A 20882-nucleotide genomic window follows, 5' to 3' on the forward strand; every position below is an offset into this window, starting at 1 on the left:
ATAAGGACAGAGTTAGAGCTCAGGGATAACAAACAAGGCAGACAAAACCAGATTAGTTTTAGTTGTATGTTCAGATAAATACGAAGCAGAATCTCAGACAACAGGAGGGTTAATGTGCTTCACTCTTATCTTTGCCTGAAATGTACTTTCTACATAATCTTGCTAGTTTAAAATTATATAAATGTATGGAAGTGAAATTATTTTTCTTAACATGTAAGTTCTAAAAATGTTAATACATGAAATAATTAATGTTAAATAATACAAATAAATATTAGACATAAAATATAAGAATGCTTCATATTTATTTATTAAAGGTGTAAGTTAAAGTTGTTAATATTTGCAAAAATTAAAGTTTCTGAAATTATAGAACATTAAGAGAAAAAATTTCCACCTTCACTAAAAGTTTTATGTTAAACAAAAACATCTTGTTAAAATTATACAGTACATAAAGAGAGCTTATAACCTTTTGTTAATATATGAAAGATTTAGCATAACTAAATACAAAGAAATCACTTAATATGTTTATTACATTTTTATTAATAAATTAAATATTAAAAATACCAATTAAATAAATAAACATAGTTTATAAAAACAAACATTTATTATAGATTTCACTTATTAGATTTTTCATATCAGTATTTACAGTAAATTATGTAAAAATGATTTAAATCAGAGATGGACGTGAAGAAAATCTCGTTCTCAGTGGCTTTAATTCTCGCGAGAACAAGTAGCTTCAAACCTCCCCATGATGCTTTGCGCTTCCTCTTTCTAGCCGGCGCCTGAGAATGGGTGAGTGTTAGTCCGACACAATCGTCCTCCATCTGGCGTTTTAATGAAGGAATAGTCCTATAATGGTTTGCCGTATTGCAAATAAATGTTACCCGAATAGATGTTGCAGTAACTTTGCTGTGTAGACTCGATAGATTCTGTTTTAATAAAATAGATTCCAGTGGATGTTAGAAATGCTCCAAGATGGCTTCTCTGATGGCCCGTGTCGTTTTAGCTCCGGAGGCTAGAATGAGGTTAAAAGAGCTCATTTGGCATTTTTGTGATGTTGTAGGAGTTGTAGCAGGAACAAACGTTGTGTGCTGAACATGTCAGCCGTCGTGGAGAGATTTTATACTTGTACTTTTGAATTTAAAAGCTAACTTGAGAGGTGGTGTTAGCGTTAGCTAGCAGGTCATGCTGCTGCTCCGACAGACTACAGGGATAAATTTAATAAATAATTAATCATTCAGTCACTTACTGTGATTTAACTACATATTCTGACTTGAAATAAGTTATCAGATGTTATTGTGGTTACTGAGAGGTGGTGTTAGCATTAGCTAGCATCTGTGAAACACTGCAGGCACACTTAATTCTGCTGTTGGACGAAGTAATTCAGTGCATCTAATGTGATTTCACTTAATAATTTGACTTGAAATACGTTAGTAAATGTGCTTGTGGTTACTGGAAGTACATGCTAATTCCTAATAGCCACAGCATGGCGTGAAGTTACAGAAATTGGAAAATTAGTAATACTGGATTTTTGTGCCAATATGACTTTATCTTATGAGAAATCCTGAAATCGGTGTAAAGGTCAGTATTCTGAAGTGTTATATTTAAAAAGGGAAATGGTAGCAGTATTATGTTCAACGGTGTAATTCACAAACTATTCAGCATCTCATAATGAAAACACTGACTGCACCACAATCTGAATGTGTTTGAACTCTGTTTACTTTATACAGTGTTCTGAAAGTAAAATAAAAGGTATTATTAGTGTTATTATTATTGCTATGTGCTGAGCTGTTATGGTTAGGGTGCTCAGCTACATGTGCTGCAGACGGTCCAGATAGTTTTTTTTTATTTTGAGGTTTGAGCTTCTGCTGGACTAAGTGTTGCATAACTAATTCTAAAAGACCCTGAACATGTTTGTTGGTCATGTAGTCGGTTAAGAAGTTTTCATACCGATGCATTTCTGACAGCATTAATGCAGATATCAGCCAACAGACGAAGGTCAGGTTACTCCTTAATTCTGCTAAGGGCCACAGCAAAGTTTGGTTTCTGGACTTTAAACAGTTATAAATGCAGTTCAGTGTGACATTGAGACTATTTAGCTTTTAAAACTTCCACTTTTTAGCTCAGAAAGGAGTTTTCAGTTGCTTGAGTGACATGATGAAAGAATTTTTTGCGGAATCCGAATTGAATTGCGGACAACCTTTACCTTGGAGAACTGATCACTCAAGCATAGAAAGTCGTTTTCTGTCGAGCGTCTTGTGAGTGCTCTGATCTCACTCCTGGCTGTTTTTCCATCTTCTCAGGTATCTCACGGGACAACTGGCATAAACGCCGCAAGACCGGCGGTAAACGCAAGCCCTACCACAAGAAGAGGAAGTATGAGCTCGGGCGTCCTCCTGCAAACACAAAGGTGAATAAAATCATCGGTTCTGTGACTTGAACTGAGTTTAAAGCGATGTAGCGTGGGTGATGAAAACACAACCTTAGGTAGGTCTTTTTTGAGCCGTTTTGGTTCAAAGCTTTGGGCTTACCAATGCTAGGATCGTCATAGTTACACTGACACGCTTCAATGCATGTTAACCCTCTGAACACCTCAGAAAATAATGTTCTGTCTTTAAAATGATGACCTTTATGCTGTGTTTCCATTGAGCACATGGGGAATAGCAGTAAAAGATCTATTGCTGGTAACGACAGGAGGAACTTAGACATATTCTGGATGTAATAACTTCAGTTTCTGTTGAACAAGCAAAGAACCTAAACTTTGATCTTGTGTATTTTTTTTAATGAGAAAGATGTGTGGCATCAAGGTTTGGTTTTGCTGCACAAAGACATTTATGAATTTTCCCTGTTTCTAGCCATCGTTGAGCATTTTCTTTGGAGATGCAGGATTTTATATTGCTGAGAAAAACATGGCATAAAATGAACTGCTGGAGTTCAGAGGGTTCATCTAACTGTTGTTCTCTCAGCTATCAAAAAGGTTCACACTAATGTCAGAACTAATGAATGGTGTGTTTTTGTTTCTTCAGATCGGAGCTCGTCGGATCCACACAGTGAGGGTCCGTGGTGGGAACAAGAAGTACCGTGCTCTGAGGTTGGACGTTGGAAACTTCTCTTGGGGCTCTGAGTGTAAGTTTCTCCGCTGTTACCTTCTGAACCTTCTCTGATGTTCTTTCCATGAGGATAACTTTGTCCAGTTCTGCTACTGAATGCTAGTGGTGATATCAAAGACTCTGAGAAAGACCAGGTCCTGTGTTGATGCTTCACAAAAAGATTAGTCTGAGTTGACAGGATGAACAGGTAGTTTTCTTGTGCTGACGACGGTTAATTTTATCCGTTCAGGCTGCACACGTAAGACCAGGATCATCGATGTGGTCTACAACGCCTCCAACAACGAGCTGGTCAGAACCAAGACCCTGGTGAAGAACTGCATCGTCCTGGTGGACAGCCTTCCCTACAGACAGTGGTATGAGGCTCACTACGCCACTCCTCTGGGACGCAAGAAGGGAGCCAAGCTGGTATGTGGACAAGCTTCATCTAGCATGGAGAAATGTCTGCGCTTTAGGGGAAAATCTGTTGTCATGTCTGTCTGTAATGCTACCAGAGGTTAACATCAGCTTTACCACGTTGCCTTAATGCTAACCGGTCCACAAGAAGCAGGTTTAGATTGGAAATACATGTTAAGTATGATTTAACCCTCCTGTTGTCCTCATTTACGGGCACCAAAAATATTGTTTCATTGTCTGAAAAAAATCCAAAAATTCAGCAAAAAAAAAGTTGCCCAAAGTTTGCAAAACCTTCAGGAAAAATATTCCAATAATTCTTTCAAAGTTTTATTTTAAAAAATCCCCCAAATGTGGCAAAAAATCTTAATATTTTCAAAAAAATGAGTCAAAATCTTTCCAAAAAATCCTAGAATTATCTAAAGTGATTACATATATCAGTGATACTTCTGATTAAGAACATTCATAGAAATTAACCAAAATCCAGCAAAATTCACCAGATTTATCTTAATGTTCTTAATAAACATTTTTTTTCCACCAAAAACTGTTCAAAGGTTTCCCAAAAATGTGGAGGACAGAAGTTTTACTGTGAAAACATTTTTTTCCCACATTTTCAAACTTTAAACCGGGTCAGTTTTGAGTGCAGGACGACATGAAGGTTAAGCTCACTTCTTGATCTGACACAGCGCTACGGTGGCAGAGTGCTGTTTGTTTCGGTGCACGTCTTTCCATGATGATAACTTTGTCCAGTTCTGCTACTGAATGAAAGTGGTGATACCTACGACTCTGAGAAAGACCTGCTGCCTCCACACACGTGCTGCAGGGTTCATTCTACGTTTAAATCACTAGAGGGTTTGGTGACGATGTGTCAAAACTGGTTTCTGCTGCAGACTCCTGAGGAGGAAGAGGTCCTGAACAAGAAGAGGTCAAAGAAGACCCAGAAGAAGTACGACGAGCGTAAAAAGACGGCCAAGATCAGCACTCTTCTGGAGGAGCAGTTCCAGCAGGGAAAGCTGCTCGGTAAGTCCAGCGTCTGGTTCTTCACCCTGAGTGACTTTAATCTGGGAAAACGGTTCGTCTCATGTAGAAGAGTGGACCGCTGATTGGCTGGAAGCGTCTTTATTCAGGACATCAGTTTATCTTGTATTAGACAGTATAACTTCACTTTAGAAGAGGAAACGACCAGGTCCTGATTATTACTAGTTAAACTTCTACATTCATGTTTTATTGTGGGAAAGGAAACTTTTAAACTGGCATATTTAACTTTATTTTTATTTACTGAAGGAGGTGAAACTGAAAAGAGATGAGCTCTTTAACCTGCAGGGAACAAACGGTGGTAGAAGTTGAATTTAACGGATGCGATGTTCACCTACTGGGAACGTTATTTAGCTGAGAGATGAGGTGTAAATTCTTCTACACACAAGACTTTTACCCTCTGAGAGAACATGAACACAAAGAAGATTAACTTCATGTAGGCATCTGGGAGGAGAACCTTTCTGTTCCCTCAGAACTGCATGTCTTTCCTGAAATTTGTACCTCACCATGTGAACTGCCTGAGCCTCCTCCACTGACCGGGTTTCCGTGTCCTCCTGCAGCTTGCATCGCCTCCAGACCCGGCCAGTGCGGCAGGGCAGACGGCTACGTCCTGGAGGGCAAGGAGCTGGAGTTCTACCTGAGGAAGATCAAGGCCAAGAAAGGCAAATAGATGTACAGCTGTTTGATACGTCAATAAAATCCACACGTCCCACGACTGTCGGCTCCCGCTGTGCTTTTTATTCAAATCCAAATGCTTCACACTCAATATTTCAGGGTTTTTTTTTCATTACAGCAACAAATCAACCATTTCTCATCTTGGTGAACTTATTTAAAAGGTCACAAGATGGCAATGATTAAAACGGTTTAGAAATAATCTGTTTTTAATGCTGTTCATGTGACCTTTTGTTCTCTACATCAAATCCTACCACTTCAGTTTTCTTTGAGTTGTGGAATAAAAGTAGCTGAAATAAGGTGAAGTTCCTAAAAACTACTAAAGAATGGTCAGTAATGTCAACAGAAAGAAAATAAAACTTAGTGAATCATGAAGGGAGTTGTTGTGTCAGATGTGATCGAGGTATGGTACGCTGCTGAAAGTACAATATATGCTGGGAATATAAAAGGAAAAATGCTTTCAATGAATCTCTGGTTGTTGAGGAATATCAGTGAAAACACTCTGTCCTCTTAAATAACCTCGTTCCATCGCTTTTTTCCCGACATTTCCAGATGTAAACAGCAGCACTATGTAAAGTCTCTGTCATGTATTTAATGGGTTTTATTTGAAATATTTTATAGACTGGTTTATCACAGGGACAAGTTTTGGGTTGCCAGGTTGTAGGAAAACCTCCAGAAAAATACTCCTTTTTTTTTTTTTTTTTTTAGCACTTGAACTGCTTTGGACCATTTCTAGAAACACAAAAATTAAATACTGATTTACAACGCTGTTTTTACTGTTAATTAAATGATTTCTTGAATTGACGTGATTAATATAGTATGCTGGAGTCGCTGGTTAATATAGGGACTCTATAGTATACATGCTGGTAGCGCCATCTGCTGGTAGATTCAGGGCTGTGCTGTTTGTTCGTCATGTGATCCCATGATGCACTGCAGTATCTGTGGACAGAAAAACAGTTCAATAAAAAATGCAGTGCAGGAAAACTGTCTTGAGTTTTGCACATTTGAACAGCAGCTCTGGTTTTAATTCTAACAGGCCTTCACTGCCTATCTGCCAGTATTTATGAATAAAGAAGAACAGCAGAGTCTCTGAGGGTCTTTTACATAATTACCCGTCTGCTGGAGTGTGTTTTGTTTCAGTGGAGGTGAGTTTAGTTGCTCAGCAACTGAAGTGAGGCAGTAAAAAAGTGGAGGTGGGTTTGGTTTATCAGGAGTTTTGTTGTTAGATAATTGAGCCGGGCAGTAAAAGGGGAGTTTTGTTGGTTTTGTCAGTAGTTTTATTGGGTTTGTTAGTAGTTTTATTAGGTGTTTTAGTAGTTTTGCTGGGTTTATTAGTAGTTTTGTTATGTATATTAGTAGTTTTGTCGGATTTATTTTGTTATGTTGATCAGTAGCTCTGTTAGGTAATTGAATTGGACAATTAAAAGTGAATTTTGTCAGGTTTACTACTAGTTTTGTCCAGTTATTTAACAGGTAGCTGAAGTGGGGTAAGAAAAGGTGATTTTTGTTGGGTTTATTAGTAGTTTTGTTACGTTTATTAGTAGTTCTGTTAGGTAACTGAGTTGGGCAGTAAAAGGGGATTTTTGTTGGGGTTATTAGTAGTTTTGTCCAGTTATCTAACAGGTAGCTGAACTGGAGGAAAAGTGGAGGTGGGTTTGGTTTATTTGTAGTTTAGTTCATAGTTAACTAAATTTGATCAGGTTTATAAATAGATTTGTTGGGTTTATTACTTGAAAAGAGTTTGCAGTTCTTTCAGATCAAAATAAACACAGTGTAGGCCAGATATTTGAGAAGCCGTGGATGATTTATCCCTCATGTTATCCCACAGGATGACACTTTTATTTTTAGGTATCAGAACTGGGCAGAAAAAAAGGTAAGTTTTGCTGTTGGATAACTGAACTGGGGCAAAAGTCACAGCGAGGATGCCAAGGAGCGACACGTGACCAGATCCCGGCGCTCTGATTGGCTGAGAGGCCGCTTGTGTGGCAGTGGAGCAGTGGTAGCTTCCAGTCTTTGCTGTTTGCCCGACATGAAAATGCTGCTCAATAAGGTGAGTTTAATCTGCGCTAGTCGTCATTTAGCTTCGTGTTTTCTATAATATAAGTGAACTAAAGTATGCTCTGAGCGGTTGGTTGTCCTCCTGACCAACATTTCTTCCTTCCTCTGACCAAACAGAAGCTTTGATTGTTGCGTCACGGGCTAACGGTAGCTAGCAACGAGCTGCAGCGGTGAAAAACATAGACTACAGTCTATGGTTAAAACACTTTGTTTTAAAAAAAATTATTTTATGCTCAACACATTATTAAAAGTCAAAAGCTGTGTGGGACCAACATTAGGTCAGTCTGGGCCATAGAGCTAACCACCAGTTTATATGTAGGCTAACCGACCCGGTGCTGTGAAGGTCCTTGAAGGTCCAGCGAAATTCTTGTTTTCATTCTGTGTTTTGGAAATGTCTTTACATAAATCCTATTAGTTTACATTTCTCCAGCCGAAAGATAGTCGGTTAAGATCTAGATCTGATCTGATGAAGGGTAGAGGGTGAAAATCACTCCTATCTGTTTTATCTAGTGAAGTAAAGTTCATATATATTTGATTTGATGCAGCCTAGAATGGGAAATTACTGTTTATTTGTGTTTTAAGAACTGAAGTAAAGCTTCACTAATGTGAATATTTGCATTTTATGGCATATTATTTATTTTGTTATTTCCGTAGTATGACTGTGTTTAGTGTAGACCTGCCTGGTGGCGGTCCAGATTTGTTAAAAAAAAAAAGCGGTGAAATTGTAGTTTTTCATGTTTTTATGAATGAAGTGAAGGTTTCACAAGCTTGAAACAGCTTTTTAAAAACATCTAGTCCAGATGCGATGAGCTGGCCTGAATATTATGCTTAAAAATGTTGCAATTATTTGTACATTTTCATGCCACTTATTGTTTTTCTGGATAAGACATAGAGCTGTAGTAGTCTGAGATATTTCTAAAGATTCTAGAAACATTCTCACGTTTTACAGAAGAAGATACTCAGCACTCAGATGTGTCGGCAGTGGTCCATCTGGAGCTAACTATAATTTGCTAACGTCCTGCTGTCACCTACCTGAGGTGTGAAGGTAAATGTAACTTTCTGCTGGTTTTTAATACCAGGTGTTCAGAGCCGGTCTGCGGTCTGGGATCCGTCTCCAGAGTTCAGCTGCAGCCAACGCAGCGTTGTCCAGCAGCAACGGATCTCTGGGCTTCTCCTTTGGTGAGTTTAATGTAGAAAGCTTTATTTAAAGGCCTTAAATATGCCTTAACCCTCCTGTTGTCTTTATCAGTCCCTCCAGGATTTCGCGGGCGTTTGATTGTTGCGGCCGAAAATGCCTGAATTCGCGGCAGCTTTTCTAAAAAAAAATTGCGATCAAAATTGCGATTTTTAAGCTTATTTGTTGTGATAAAATTGCCGGAGACGGTTACAATTGCTAAAAAGATGCATTTTTTCCAGCTTGTAGAACATGTTTCAACACTGTAACTGACAATATTTATCCCAAAATGAATTATTTAACGTTCCAACCCATTTCCACAAAAGCTGGCACACCACGGTGGGACATTAGCAGCAGCCAGATACTGGTTTAATATGACGTGACCTAACTATGCAGGGGGTGACGGGAATTGATGGGACTCAGAAACACCCACACAATTTAATCAGTTGTTCTTTGTGTCATTTCCGATACGTCCACAGTGATAGATTTGTTGTAGGATCACAATCATGTGATCGTCAGCAGGCCGCTGAGGTAGCGTTCACTTGTTGTCATGGTTACCGTGCTGCTATCAGACGCCATGCCGCTATGAATCCTTAACAAATCCGTGGATCCAAACTTTAAGCCGTAATCACTGCCGAAGTCTAATCACTTGGTCCTTGTGTCATTTCTGACCGACCCTGAGAATTTCATTCAAGTCTCTGAGTCTGTTTTTGAGTGACGTTGGTAACAGAGGAAGGATTCACACACGCTGATCGTCACCAGGCGTAAACTAACCGTGACGTCACCCGTTTGTTTCAACGGCGAGAAAATGAAGCCCGGATTTTGCTACTTCCTGGTCGCCGTTTTGGATTTTTTGGAGCCAGTGACGTAAAAAGCGTCATCAAACAGACTGGACCAGAGAGCAACTTGGGGCAGGATTGGCTGAGGACTCTCTTATCCCGCCCACGTTTTACCGCAGAGGCTTCTGTTGCTGTCTATCAAGTATAGCCACGCCCCCTGGCTCCGCCAACTTTAACGATTTATTTAAAATTCAGTGTTGATTTATTTTAAGATCGGCCACCTGATCTCTCATTTTCACCATGAAAACTAACAGGAAAAAAATCCTGAGCTGTAGAAAATCAGTCTATCAAATTTTATTTTTTCCAAAAATGAATTGGGATCTATGGAGCAAAAGCTTTTTGGAGCCAACCCGAGCGGACGGCGTGATATTGCAAGTTTTTGACACTTCCGGGTGGGCTTCAATTCTGGAACCAGATGCTACGTCCACTATATATACAGTCTATGATCGTCACATAACTCCGCCGTGTTCTTTGGTGGAATAAGTAATCTAATTTACCTTCATTCTTTCAGTGCTCTAACGGATCTGGATGCAACAGTTTCCATCATGGTGATTTGTCTAGTCTGTTGTCCGCTCATTTCAGCCGTTCTAATATACTACATGTTTAAAAAAGTGTGTATCAATCGATGAATTTTTTTTCTTTGTTTGTATTCCACCACGGTATTGCACGATTGTAAAACAGTTTGGCTCCGCTTTGGTGAAGAACATCAGTGAATTAATTGTTTATCACGGTCTTTAGCAGTAATTTTTGTTGGTAAATGAGAGACATGAGTATCGCACACGTTAGCATCTTCAAACCAGAAACAAGGAAGTGAATTCGGTGACGTACGTGCATTAGGTTTGCGCTGGGGACTGCTCACGGGAGGCGGGCCAAAATTGCGGGAAAGTTGCGGTGATTGGACAAAATTGCAAGGCCGCGCAAAATTCGCGGAGATTGGTTGATTTCGCGTGAAATTGCGCGATTGCAACATCGCGAATTCCTGGAGGGACTGCTTTATTTATGGGCACCAAAAAATATTGTTTCTTTGTCTGAAAAAAATCAGCAAAAAAATCCCCAAAATGTCTAAAAATTTGCAAAACCCTCAAGAAGAAAATCCCAATAATTCCTTTAAAGTTTCCCTTAAAAGTTTTGTTTTAAAACATCCCTCAAATTTGTCTAGAAAATTCTTTTAAATAGTTTCAAAAAATTAGTAAAATAAATCCTAAAAATATCTGAAATGATTACATATATATCAGTAAAAGTTCTAATGTTTTCTGTAAGAACATTCAGAAAAAAAATCAAAGATCCAGCGAATTTCGTTGGATTTTTTTGTGAATGTTCTTAAGAAACATTTTTTTAAACATTTCTCTTTTTTGCATCAAATAATCTCCAAAAATGTTGAAAATGTGGAAGTTTTCACTGTGAAAATGTTTTTTTTCTCTCCACATTTTCAAACTATAAAACCGGTCAATTTTGACCCACAGGACGACACGAGGGTTAAATCAGAGGCATTAAAGAGGCTTTAGTAGTTGGTTTATAGCTTAATGATGTTCGTGAGCAGTCATTCTTCATAACGTGGTGCTTTCAGAGCTGACGGATCAGCAGAAGGAGTTCCAGCAGCTGGCCAGGAGGTTTGCTCGTGAAGAGATCATTCCTGTTGCTCCTGCTTACGACAAAAGTGGAGAAGTGAGTCTGAGATTGGACTGCAGATCGTAAATACAGCTTGAATTATTGATATTAAAGCTGTAAATGTTATTGTGCTTCATATTTCCTGGAGAGTCTGTGTGCTGTCATTTGACGTAGCTTTACTTTTCAGTGGTGTTTTTCCTCTGTGCTGTTATCAGTGAGACAAACAGCAAGAACCTATATCTGGCTGTCTATCTATATTTTTTGTGTGTTTGTTTTTGTCAAGCAAGGATCGAGTTGTTCAGCTGTTTATCTCTATGAATTTAAATGCTTTTATAAGTGGATTTCTGCCAGATATGAGTTGGTAATTTGGAGTTGTCGTCCTTAAATATTTACTTATGAGTGTTTTTCTGCTCTAATATTAAACTTTTCCCTTCGGCATCAGTCAAGCTTTATCTGCTTTTTCTGTCTTTTCCTTTTCCAGTATCCAGTCCCACTCATCAGGAAAGCGTGGGAGCTCGGCCTGGTCAACGGTCACATCCCACAGGAATACGGTACGCTGTTTTATTCTGAGGTGGAAAATATTCACTTATATTTAAAAGTCTGACAGTACTGTTTGTCCTGCAGAGTTTACATTTGGTTAGCTGAAGCATTTTAGGCGTGTATGAGCCGACACGGGAGACGTTTTTAAATTTAACCCTCACATGCAGCAAACGTTAACCTCGTAAACATTCAAATAGTTTCTGATATCATCCTGTTAGATGTGGAAACAGCAAAAAAGAAGAAAACTACGGTATCCAAGCTGTTTTTCTGACTTTCCTGGTGTCGTCTGGGCTCCAGACTGGAACCAAAATAGCTGCATTTGTGACCTTTTTTTGACGAGTTTAAGGCGATCGTTTTGTGTGAGGATGTGGTGGGTGTAAAGAAGTACCACTGAAACCTCTGTGTACTGTGGTATTTATGGGCATTTATGCTTAAAATGAGGTCATCTCATCTACATGCACCGTTTGTTTACCACGTAGTAAAGAGCGCTGGTAGAACAAGACAACACAGATCTGACATTAGAACGCCCAGTTTAACTCGCTTTAACCCTCCTGTCGTTCTGCGGGTCGAATTGACCCGTTTTAAAGTTTGGAAATGTGGGAAAAAAATCTGTATTTTCACAGTGAAAAATTCCACATTTTCAACATTTTTGGGGAAATTTTTGAACATTTTTTTTTGATGGAAAAAGAAATGTTAAAATGTTTCTTTAAGAACATTCAGGAAAAAATCAACCAAAATCCAGTGAAATTCACTGGATTTTGGTAGATTTTTTTTTATGTTCTTAAAGAAAATATTAAAACTTTTACTGATATATATGGAATCACTTTAGATATTTTTAGGACTTTTTAGAGGATTTTTAGTCATTTTTTTAAAAAAACATTTACAATTTTTATTTTTTATTTTTAGCACTTTTATTTCTTGCCAAATTTGGGGATCTTTTTTTAAAATAAAACTTTAAAGGTAAACTTTTAAAGAATTTTTGGAATTTTCTTCCTGAAGATTTTGCTCATTTTTATAAAGTTGAGGATTTTTTTTCTGAATTCTTAGATTTTTTTTAAAGTTCTTAAAGAAAATATTAGAACTTTTACTGATATATATGGAATCACTTTAGATATTTTTAGGACTTTTTAGAGGATTTTTAGTCATTTTGTTTGAAAACATTTACAATTTTTATTTTTTATTTTTAGCATTTTTATTTCTTGCCAAATTTGGGGATCTTTTTTTTTTTTTTTTTTTTTTTTTAAATAAAACTTTGAAGGGAAACTTTTAAGGAATTTTTGGAATTTTCTTCCTGAAGATTTTGCTCATTTTTATAAACTTGGGGAATTTTTTTCTGAATTCTTAGTCTTTTTCAGACAAGGGAACAATATTTTTGATGCCTGTAAATGAGGACAACAGGAGGGTTAAGATCATTTTTGGTCTCCGCCTGTCTGAGCGTCGCAGCGACCAATCAGCAGCGTGGGGCATTTAGGGAACATCTGTAAATTGATTGTAGCATCTGCCTATAAGAAACTGTTCAGCAGGTGATGTGTTTTATCTCTGACAAGCTGGGAGGTTTGACCAAACGAGAGAGCTGGTCTGGAGCCCTGGTAGTGTCAGACTCGAGATTTTAATTAAAAAAAGAACAATAAGAGCACATCCTGATCATGCCCCTAACAGCCTCCCTGACTAAACACAGGCTGGATGTGTTCAGTGGCAGAATCATGTCTCTGATTTAGGGAAGTAGTCAGCCCTGTGTTTGAACCCTGTGAATTCCTGTTTGTGTCCAGGTGGGATGGGTTTGTCCAACTTTGACAGCTGCCTCATCACAGAGGAGTTGGCTTACGCCTGCACAGGGGTCCAGACCGCCATGGAGGCTAACTCTCTGGGAGTAAGTTTGTTTTCTTTAGAAGCTCCACTGACATTTTTTAGATCGAAATAAACACAGTACGCGCCAGATATTTGAGAAGCTGTGGATGATTTAAACCTCGTGTCGTCCTGCGGGTCAGACTAATCCGTTTTAAAGTTTGAAAATGTGGGAAAAAAAATAAAAAAATCACAGTGAAACTTCTGATGTCCACATTTTCAAAATTTTTGGGAAATTTTTAACATTTTTTGGTGGAAAAAAAGAAATGTTAAAAATGTTTCTTAAGAATATTCACATAAAAATCAACTAAAATCCAGCAAATTTCACAGGATTTTGGTTGATTTTTTTTGTGAATGTTCTTAAAGAAAAAAATAGAAGTTTCACTGATATATAAATATGTAGTCACTTTAGATATTTTTAGATTTTTTAAAATCATTTTTACTCATTTTTTGAAAATATTTACAAATTTGGGAGATTTTTTTTTAAATAAAACTTTTTCTTCCTGAAGGTTTTGCAAATTTTCAGAAATTTGGGGATTTTCTTTTGCTGAATTTTTGGATTTTTATTTAGTTTTTTTAAATGAGGACAACAGGAGGATTACAGAAACCAGGTCAGCAGAGCAGAAGAGTGGCTTCTGGAGTCATTTATGGGGCGTTTGCTGGAGGCTGAATCAGCTTCTAATAACACAACAAACGGCACTCAAACCGATTTAGTTTGTGGAGCGAAACATCACCTCAGCCATCACATCAGCCTCAAGCGGCTTTAAAATGTAGTTGGTATAAACAGAGCAATCTGTCTGGAGACTCAGATCAGGAATAAGAGGAGTCAGTCCTGAAAAATAACATGTTTAACCCTCCTGTTGTCTTCGTTTACGGGCACCAAAAATATTGTTTCCTTCTCTGAAAAAAATCCAAACATTCAGTAAAAAAATTCCCAAATTTTTGAAAATTTGCGAAACCTTCAGGAAGAAAATTCCAATAATTCCTTCAAAGTTTTATTTTAAAAAATCTCCCAAATTTGGCAAGAAAATTCTTTTAAATATTTTCAGAAAATGAGTAAAAATCTTCCAAAAAATCCTAAAAGTATCTAAAGTGATTACATTTATATCAGTAAAACTTCTGATATTTTCTTTAAGAACATTCACATAAAAATCAACCAAAATCCAGCAAAATAAACAAATAAAATCGGAGCGTTTCCTATCAGACCTGTGCTGACGCCGGACCTAGAATTAATCTGTTTGTTCCTCACAGCAAATGCCGGTTATCCTGGCTGGAAACGATGCCCAGAAGAGGAAATACCTGGGAAGGATGACTGAAGAGCCTCTCATGTGTGTAAGTGTTTCATTTGGACACTTTTAAGATGCTTTATTTTTGTCACCACATTCCTCAGAAGGAAATAAAAGTCACAGTCTTTAATCATCTGCAGTGGTTTGCTAGTTATTCGACTGAAGATTTAAAAAAAAAAAAATCTGTATCAATCTGATCATTTTTAGCTCACTAATTAGAAAGTTTCAGCCAAATTAGTGCTGATAGTGAATTCTCTTGCGCTGTGGACGTTTATTTTGTTAAATTCAAACCTCCAGCCGTAGACTGAAACCACAGAACGCCTCAGGAGCTCCTTCCTCCCCGTGATGCGTGATCAGTGGACTTATTTTCAGCTCTAATATCATCAGACTTTTCCTTCGTCTCACGTTCTGGATTGTCATTGTATTTCTCGTGCAGTGCATCTGTTTGCTTTCTGTTCATTTTCTTGTTATTTAGTTTACATCTTGTACTTGTTATCTTGTTTATTTTGCATTTTGTGCTTTATTATTTGTATTCTACTACTAGCCTCTGTGTAATTGTGTATATTCCACTAACCTTTGTTTGTTGTTTATAAAATAATTTCCTCCAGGATGAATAAAATAAATCTTATCTTAACTTATCCTGTGGGACGACAGCAGCTTTGTCTTGCTCCGGTTCAGACCTCGTTAACTCCTCCTGGTTTGTATTATTATTTTTATTATTGTTTTATTTTGGCAGGCCTACTGCGTGACTGAGCCCGGAGCAGGCTCTGACGTGGCCAACATCCAGACCCGAGCTGTGAAGGTGGGAGACGAGTACGTCGTTAACGGACAGAAGATGTGGATCACTAACGGAGGAAAGGCCAACTGGTGGGTCCTCTCCACAGGATTTACTGCAGCGTTTCGCTCCTCAAACACCTCCGCTGTCTGGTTGTTTATCCCTTCACGGCTCTTTCATGCTTCCAGGTACTTCCTTCTGGCACGAACAAACCCAGACCCCAAATGTCCCGCCAGCAAAGCTTTTACCGGCTTCATCGTGGACGCCGACACTCCGGGAGTCACACCAGGAAGGAAGGTGAGATTATTTTCTGTCCAGCACGTGTTCAGTGAGGAGAGTTAACTCCAAAGTATGAAGCAGTATTTACTGAGGGAGGAAGGTTTGGTACTTTGAAATGTAGAATGTGGAAATTCAGTCATGGAGGAATAAAGACAGAAGCAGCAGATCTTCTTCATCGAGCTTCATCCACTTTTTATAGATGGAAGACGTGATGTCAGCAGCTCTGACTGTGAGGCGTTCAGGGTCATTATGGAGCTGTCAGTCTCCATCATTTAGCAGCTCTTAGCAGGAAGAAACAGACTGAAATTGTAAAAACCACTTTCCTATATCTTAGACCAGGGATGTCAAACTCATTCCACAAAGGGCCGGTGTGTCTGCAAAAATTAGACCCTCCAGAAAAACAGGATTATGTGATCGCATGAATTCCCACATTAATCACCAAAATACCGCTGATTATGCGGGGGTCAATTATTTCCCAAAAGGCCACATAATCCCCACAAAACAGCGCATAATTCCCGCAAGAATCTCACATTTCCACGAAAACAAAGAGAAATATGCGGGTCCTGCTTGATTTCACAATTTCCGCATAAACGGAGAAAACTATAACCGATATAAATGGAGTTGTGAGTTTTTATGTGACGCCCGGCCTGACGTCATCAGTTCACGCATTCACACACACACTAGAAGCACGAGCTGATGCGGAGCGCGGCGCTCAGAGACGAAAAACAAGAATGGCGAATGTTCAAAGATCACATTTACCTACGAATATTTCAGCCAGAGGCAAAACAGTACCCAGATTTACTGCACGGAAGTGGGGGGGGAACTTTTTTGCACCCCGTGCAACATCGTTCTGGAGCACCGAAGAAAATCAACCGTGTTGCAGATAGTTTGCTCTACCTCACAGTATAATTAAGCAGAAAGAATGTTTTATTTCTGAGAAATGTGTGACTGAGGAATGTTTAAGTCCTGCTTAGGCTGATAATAAATGAAACACTGGCAGCTCTTACTGTGATGTGTCTTACATGTAGTATGTCTGTTTATCTTTATTTTGCTCTTTTTCATTCAGTGGTAGCCTAGTAACAGGATGTAGGAGAACAATCACCTTTTTTCCCAGTTCTTACATGTTTCGCATCTTTTAGCATATTTCACAACTATTCGCATATTTTGCAACTTTCCGCAATTTGCCCCCATAAACTGGCATAAAAACTGCGCATATTTATTCGCATAATCAGGATTTTAGCCCACGTTTTTCTGGAGGGTCTAATATCTATGCGAAGCACAGATATGACTGATTATGAGGCACGTTCTGCATCCAGACGTCGTGGAAACTGGTGCTGTTTTTTTCTGATTGTCACATCTGTTGTCTTATCAGTGGGAAACTAAAGACGGAAATGTTTAAGCAAAGAAAAACTACAAAGCTGCTTCTCCACGTTTACATGAAAGCTCAGTGGACGTAGAACACTGTCACTGATTCATCGGTAAGACGGTTCCATTAGAACCAGTAAAACCCAGAAAATTGAACTATTCTGGTGTGAAACAAGAAAACCAGTCAAAAATACGAGACTGACCTGGACCGTTAGAGCTCCATGGTTTAGAGACCAGAACCTGCTCAACTGTTGCTGCTGATGTGAGTGGAATATAAATTATTATTAGATATCCAACCGGGATGGTTCAGTCATCTGCTTTAGTGTGAATCCATCCTGGATATAACTGTTTGCTTTGTGCTGGTAGGAGATGAACATGGGCCAGAGGTGCTCGGACACCAGAGGAATCACCTTTGAAGACGTGAGGATACCGAAGGAGAACGTCCTGATCGGAGAGGGAGCCGGATTCAAAATCGCCATGGGAGCCTTCGACAACACCAGACCTCCAGTAAGTCTGAAGCTCGTTTTATGCTCGATGCGTCCGTGCGGCTCAGTACGGACGCATTACGTCATCTGAGCAGCCACGCCCCCTCCAGCGGCCCTGTGTTCCACGTCATTTCTAAAAGTTTCTATAAATCTTAGTTTAACCTGCAGGAGTTTCTGTAGTATTGTGGGATTCGTTTTGCTGCCACAGAGGAAATTAATTCATGACAACAGTAGGGCTGGACCCAAATATCCGAATATTCGTTCGCTACGGCGGTATCTGGATACTAATTTTGGTATCCGACTGTCTCCCCCCCTCCTCCCCCCAGATGAAAATATTTGGAGCTCGTCTCTTCCCTTCGCCTTCAGCCCACGTCGGCTCATCTCAGCTCCTCCATTCATGTTTCTTATTGCTGCCGACTCTGACGTCACGCTTCACTTGGTTGCATAAACACAAGACAAGATGCTGAAGACCTCCGCTGTTTGGGAATTCTTCAGTTTAACTGAAGACAAAACGAGGGCAAAATTTGGACCCGGGAGACCAGACGAACGGATCCGAATATTCGGGCCGTCGTGTTCGGCCATCTCCGCCACAAGCCCCCCCCCCGGATGTTACGGGGCGGAACGAATATTCGGATATTCGTCTTTAATAGGGCCCGACTATTCGGAGGCCAGAAACCAGTATTCGGGCCAGCGCTAGACAACAGATTATTTACTGCAGAAATGAAGCAGTGAGGAAATCTGTCCAAAGGATTCCAACCGTCACTCAGACATGAGAAGAAAAGCTCTAAGAATGAGGACTCTACTCTCCCAGAGTTTTATTTACTCCAAGCTCTTCTTAACTTTCTGTTTTCTCTCTGTGGACGTCTGCTGTCCTTAGAGAAATCCGTGTCCAGCTACCAGCTGTCACAAAAACACAGGACGGATCGTTCTGTTGACAGCATGGTGGAACGTTCTGTTTGTACGTTTCATGATGCTTTCAGTGCATCTCAGAACCTTCTGATGGACCTCTGTTGTGTCTAACTTATGGATCTGTGTGGACGTAAAAGACGACAGATTTCCACTTGTCCACAATACATAATATTTCAGGACATCTCCAGTGTAATACTTGTGTTTTAATGAACTTTTTGTCTGTTTTTCAGGTGGCAGCAGGAGCGACCGGTCTGGCTCAGAGAGCTCTGGATGAAGCCACCAACTACGCCCTGGAGAGGAAGACCTTCGGCAGAGCTATAGCTGATGTTAGTTAGTAGACTCAGTTTTTATGCTCCATCGCTGGCATCAAAGAGAACAGATCTTTACTGTCATTAACACGCAACAATGAAGGGCAGATTAGCACAAAAAGATTACAACCAAAGAGTCATTAGAAAATTAAAGTTTAAACACAATCAGAAACAGGAATGCAGTGTGTGAAAACAAGAGTAAAGGTAAAATAATAACGATCAGAGCAGCTACTAAACAGGAAACAAGCAGTCTCCTGAGTCTTTTCTTGATTAATTCTAGTTTCTAAGCTGATATTTTTAGCTGGAAAGCTGCTTTTAAAACCCAAACATACCTCCTGACCACCAGATGATCAGGACCAATGAGCTGCTGTCTCCTTCCACAGCACCAGGCCGTGTCCTTCATCCTGGCTGAGATGGCCATGAAGGTGGAGCTGGCCAGGATGGCGTACCAGCGCTCGGCCTGGGAAGTGGATCAGGGCCGCAGGAACACCTACTACGCCTCCATCGCCAAGGCCTTCGCCGGAGACGTCGCCAACCAGGTGGCCACCGACGCCGTGCAGGTGTTCGGAGGCAACGGCTTCAACAGCGAGTACCCGGTGGAGAAGCTGATGAGAGACGCCAAGATCTACCAGGTGGGTGAAGAAGATGATGCACCAAACCAATACGTCTGTGGTCAAACTTTATTTAATTCCTGTCTGTTTTTAGATCTACGAGGGCACAGCTCAGATCCAGAGAATCATCATCGCCCGAGAACACCTGGGAAGATTCAAGAAGTGAGCGCCTCGTCCTCGTTCACGCAGCTTTTCTATACGTAACACGAACAGAGTGTTTGCCTTAATGTCGCTTCATCCCGCTGCGGGGACTCGAACCCCGCAGGGCCATCGATCAATTTAAATGTCGTTTAAATGACAAAATATCGCATTACTATTTTATGTTTGTCAAGTTTGCTTTCAGGTTATTATCAGTTGTAAATATAAGTTCCAAAAATCCTCAGCAGGCTGTAAATACTGGCCGCAGAAATCAAACCCCACAAACAAACCGTTTATTAACCTGCTGCTGTTTACCACTGACCTGCCAAGTGAGACTGTGAAAGTGCTGCTACCAGGTAAAGGTTTTATTTAATGATTTTATACATTACAGATTAATACTGAAGACATCAGAACTGGAAAAGAACATATGTGGAATTATGTTGTAAACAAAACGGTGTCAATCCTCAGTATTGATCTATAATGTAGAAAATAATACAAATAAATAAAAAGCACTGAATGAGAAGGTGCATCCGGAGTTTCGACTGGTAAGTTTTAGGTTTTCTTTGTGAGGACAGATGATCAGTTTGGATAAGAAGATCAGCCTTATTCCCAGAGGGTTAGAGTTGGGGTTTGCAGACTTGTGCTGATTCCTGTCGCCGTCCTGATTGTCAGTAAACAGATGATTTATTTTCTTCACGCCTTATTGCATCTTTCATCTCCTGCGTTTGCTCTGAAGATCAAATTGTAAAATAGTAAAATCCGTTTCTGCACGGATTGTTTGGAGACGTATTGTTTGTAAAACCGCATTGCTTCCTGCTGTTTAACTCCTGACCTGTGCAGACGAAAGTGTAGAAGTCACTCGACATAACGGTGAAATCTTCTGTCTGCCATCCGTTTTTTAAATTATTACATTCATCTGAGATGCTGTGGTTGTTTTTGGTACATTGCTAATGCAAATAAACATGTTTTATTGGAAGAACTGACTTGACTCGGGTTGAATTTGCTCAGAGATGACAATAGAAGTGAAACATGAGGAGGTTTCTTGCAGATATCCACTTGTGAGTTAAATCTGGAAATGAAAGCAACCAGCTACACTGGAAAGAAGCCTCATCGACGGGTGAACGCATTCTACAGAGAAACTGAAGCAGATTCCTGGCAGCAATCATGTTCACGTTCAAAAGCTCAGACTTTGATTAAAGCATCGCATTTTATTCACTCATCAGTGGTTTGTTTTCGGCCGCTGTTTGCCTCTCAGAAATACAACTTTGGCTCGAATTTCCAGCAGAAAGTAGCATCGTTATCGTAGAAAACAGAAGTCAAAGAAGGACTCAGTGAAATCATGGTTAGGCTATTGTTTTCTAAGTAAATACACCACAAATAAATGCATTTTCATTTTAATTCTGTATGACACTAAACTACAACAAACATTGAGGTTCTCATTAGTATTTAATCAGTCTC

At 39.5% G+C, this 20882-nt stretch overlaps 2 protein-coding genes and 3 non-coding genes across 5 annotated transcripts; all 5 read left to right on the forward strand.

Annotated features, from left to right (window-relative positions):
* Positions 1–773: 773 nt before the first annotated feature.
* On the forward strand, positions 774–5248 carry rps8a (ribosomal protein S8a). Its single transcript, XM_022209599.2, has 6 exons — positions 774–789; positions 2301–2407; positions 3024–3123; positions 3337–3512; positions 4388–4517; positions 5093–5248. Exons 1-6 carry the CDS (start codon positions 786–788, stop codon positions 5200–5202), a joined length of 627 nt encoding a protein of 208 aa, XP_022065291.1. The 5' UTR covers positions 774–785; the 3' UTR covers positions 5203–5248.
* Positions 2457–2563, forward strand: LOC127535623 (small nucleolar RNA SNORD46). The gene has a single exon (XR_007944497.1). It is a non-coding gene; the product is annotated as a small nucleolar RNA SNORD46 (small nucleolar RNA).
* On the forward strand, positions 3167–3235 carry LOC127535622 (small nucleolar RNA SNORD38). The gene has a single exon (XR_007944496.1). It is a non-coding gene; the product is annotated as a small nucleolar RNA SNORD38 (small nucleolar RNA).
* LOC127535617 (small nucleolar RNA SNORD38) lies at positions 4223–4291 on the forward strand. The gene has a single exon (XR_007944491.1). It is a non-coding gene; the product is annotated as a small nucleolar RNA SNORD38 (small nucleolar RNA).
* Positions 5249–7086: 1838 nt separating the features above from the next.
* On the forward strand, positions 7087–20407 carry acadm (acyl-CoA dehydrogenase medium chain). Its single transcript, XM_022209597.2, has 12 exons — positions 7087–7254; positions 8342–8441; positions 10843–10940; positions 11365–11434; positions 13193–13293; positions 14520–14600; positions 15291–15421; positions 15518–15626; positions 17340–17480; positions 18598–18693; positions 19059–19307; positions 19381–20407. The coding sequence occupies exons 1-12, from the start codon at positions 7234–7236 to the stop codon at positions 19450–19452; spliced, it is 1269 nt and encodes a 422-aa protein (XP_022065289.2). The 5' UTR covers positions 7087–7233; the 3' UTR covers positions 19453–20407.
* Positions 20408–20882: the final 475 nt, after the last annotated feature.

Source organism: Acanthochromis polyacanthus, chromosome 9 (genome assembly GCF_021347895.1).
Source record: "Acanthochromis polyacanthus isolate Apoly-LR-REF ecotype Palm Island chromosome 9, KAUST_Apoly_ChrSc, whole genome shotgun sequence".
NCBI classification, from domain to species: Eukaryota; Metazoa; Chordata; class Actinopteri; family Pomacentridae; genus Acanthochromis; species Acanthochromis polyacanthus.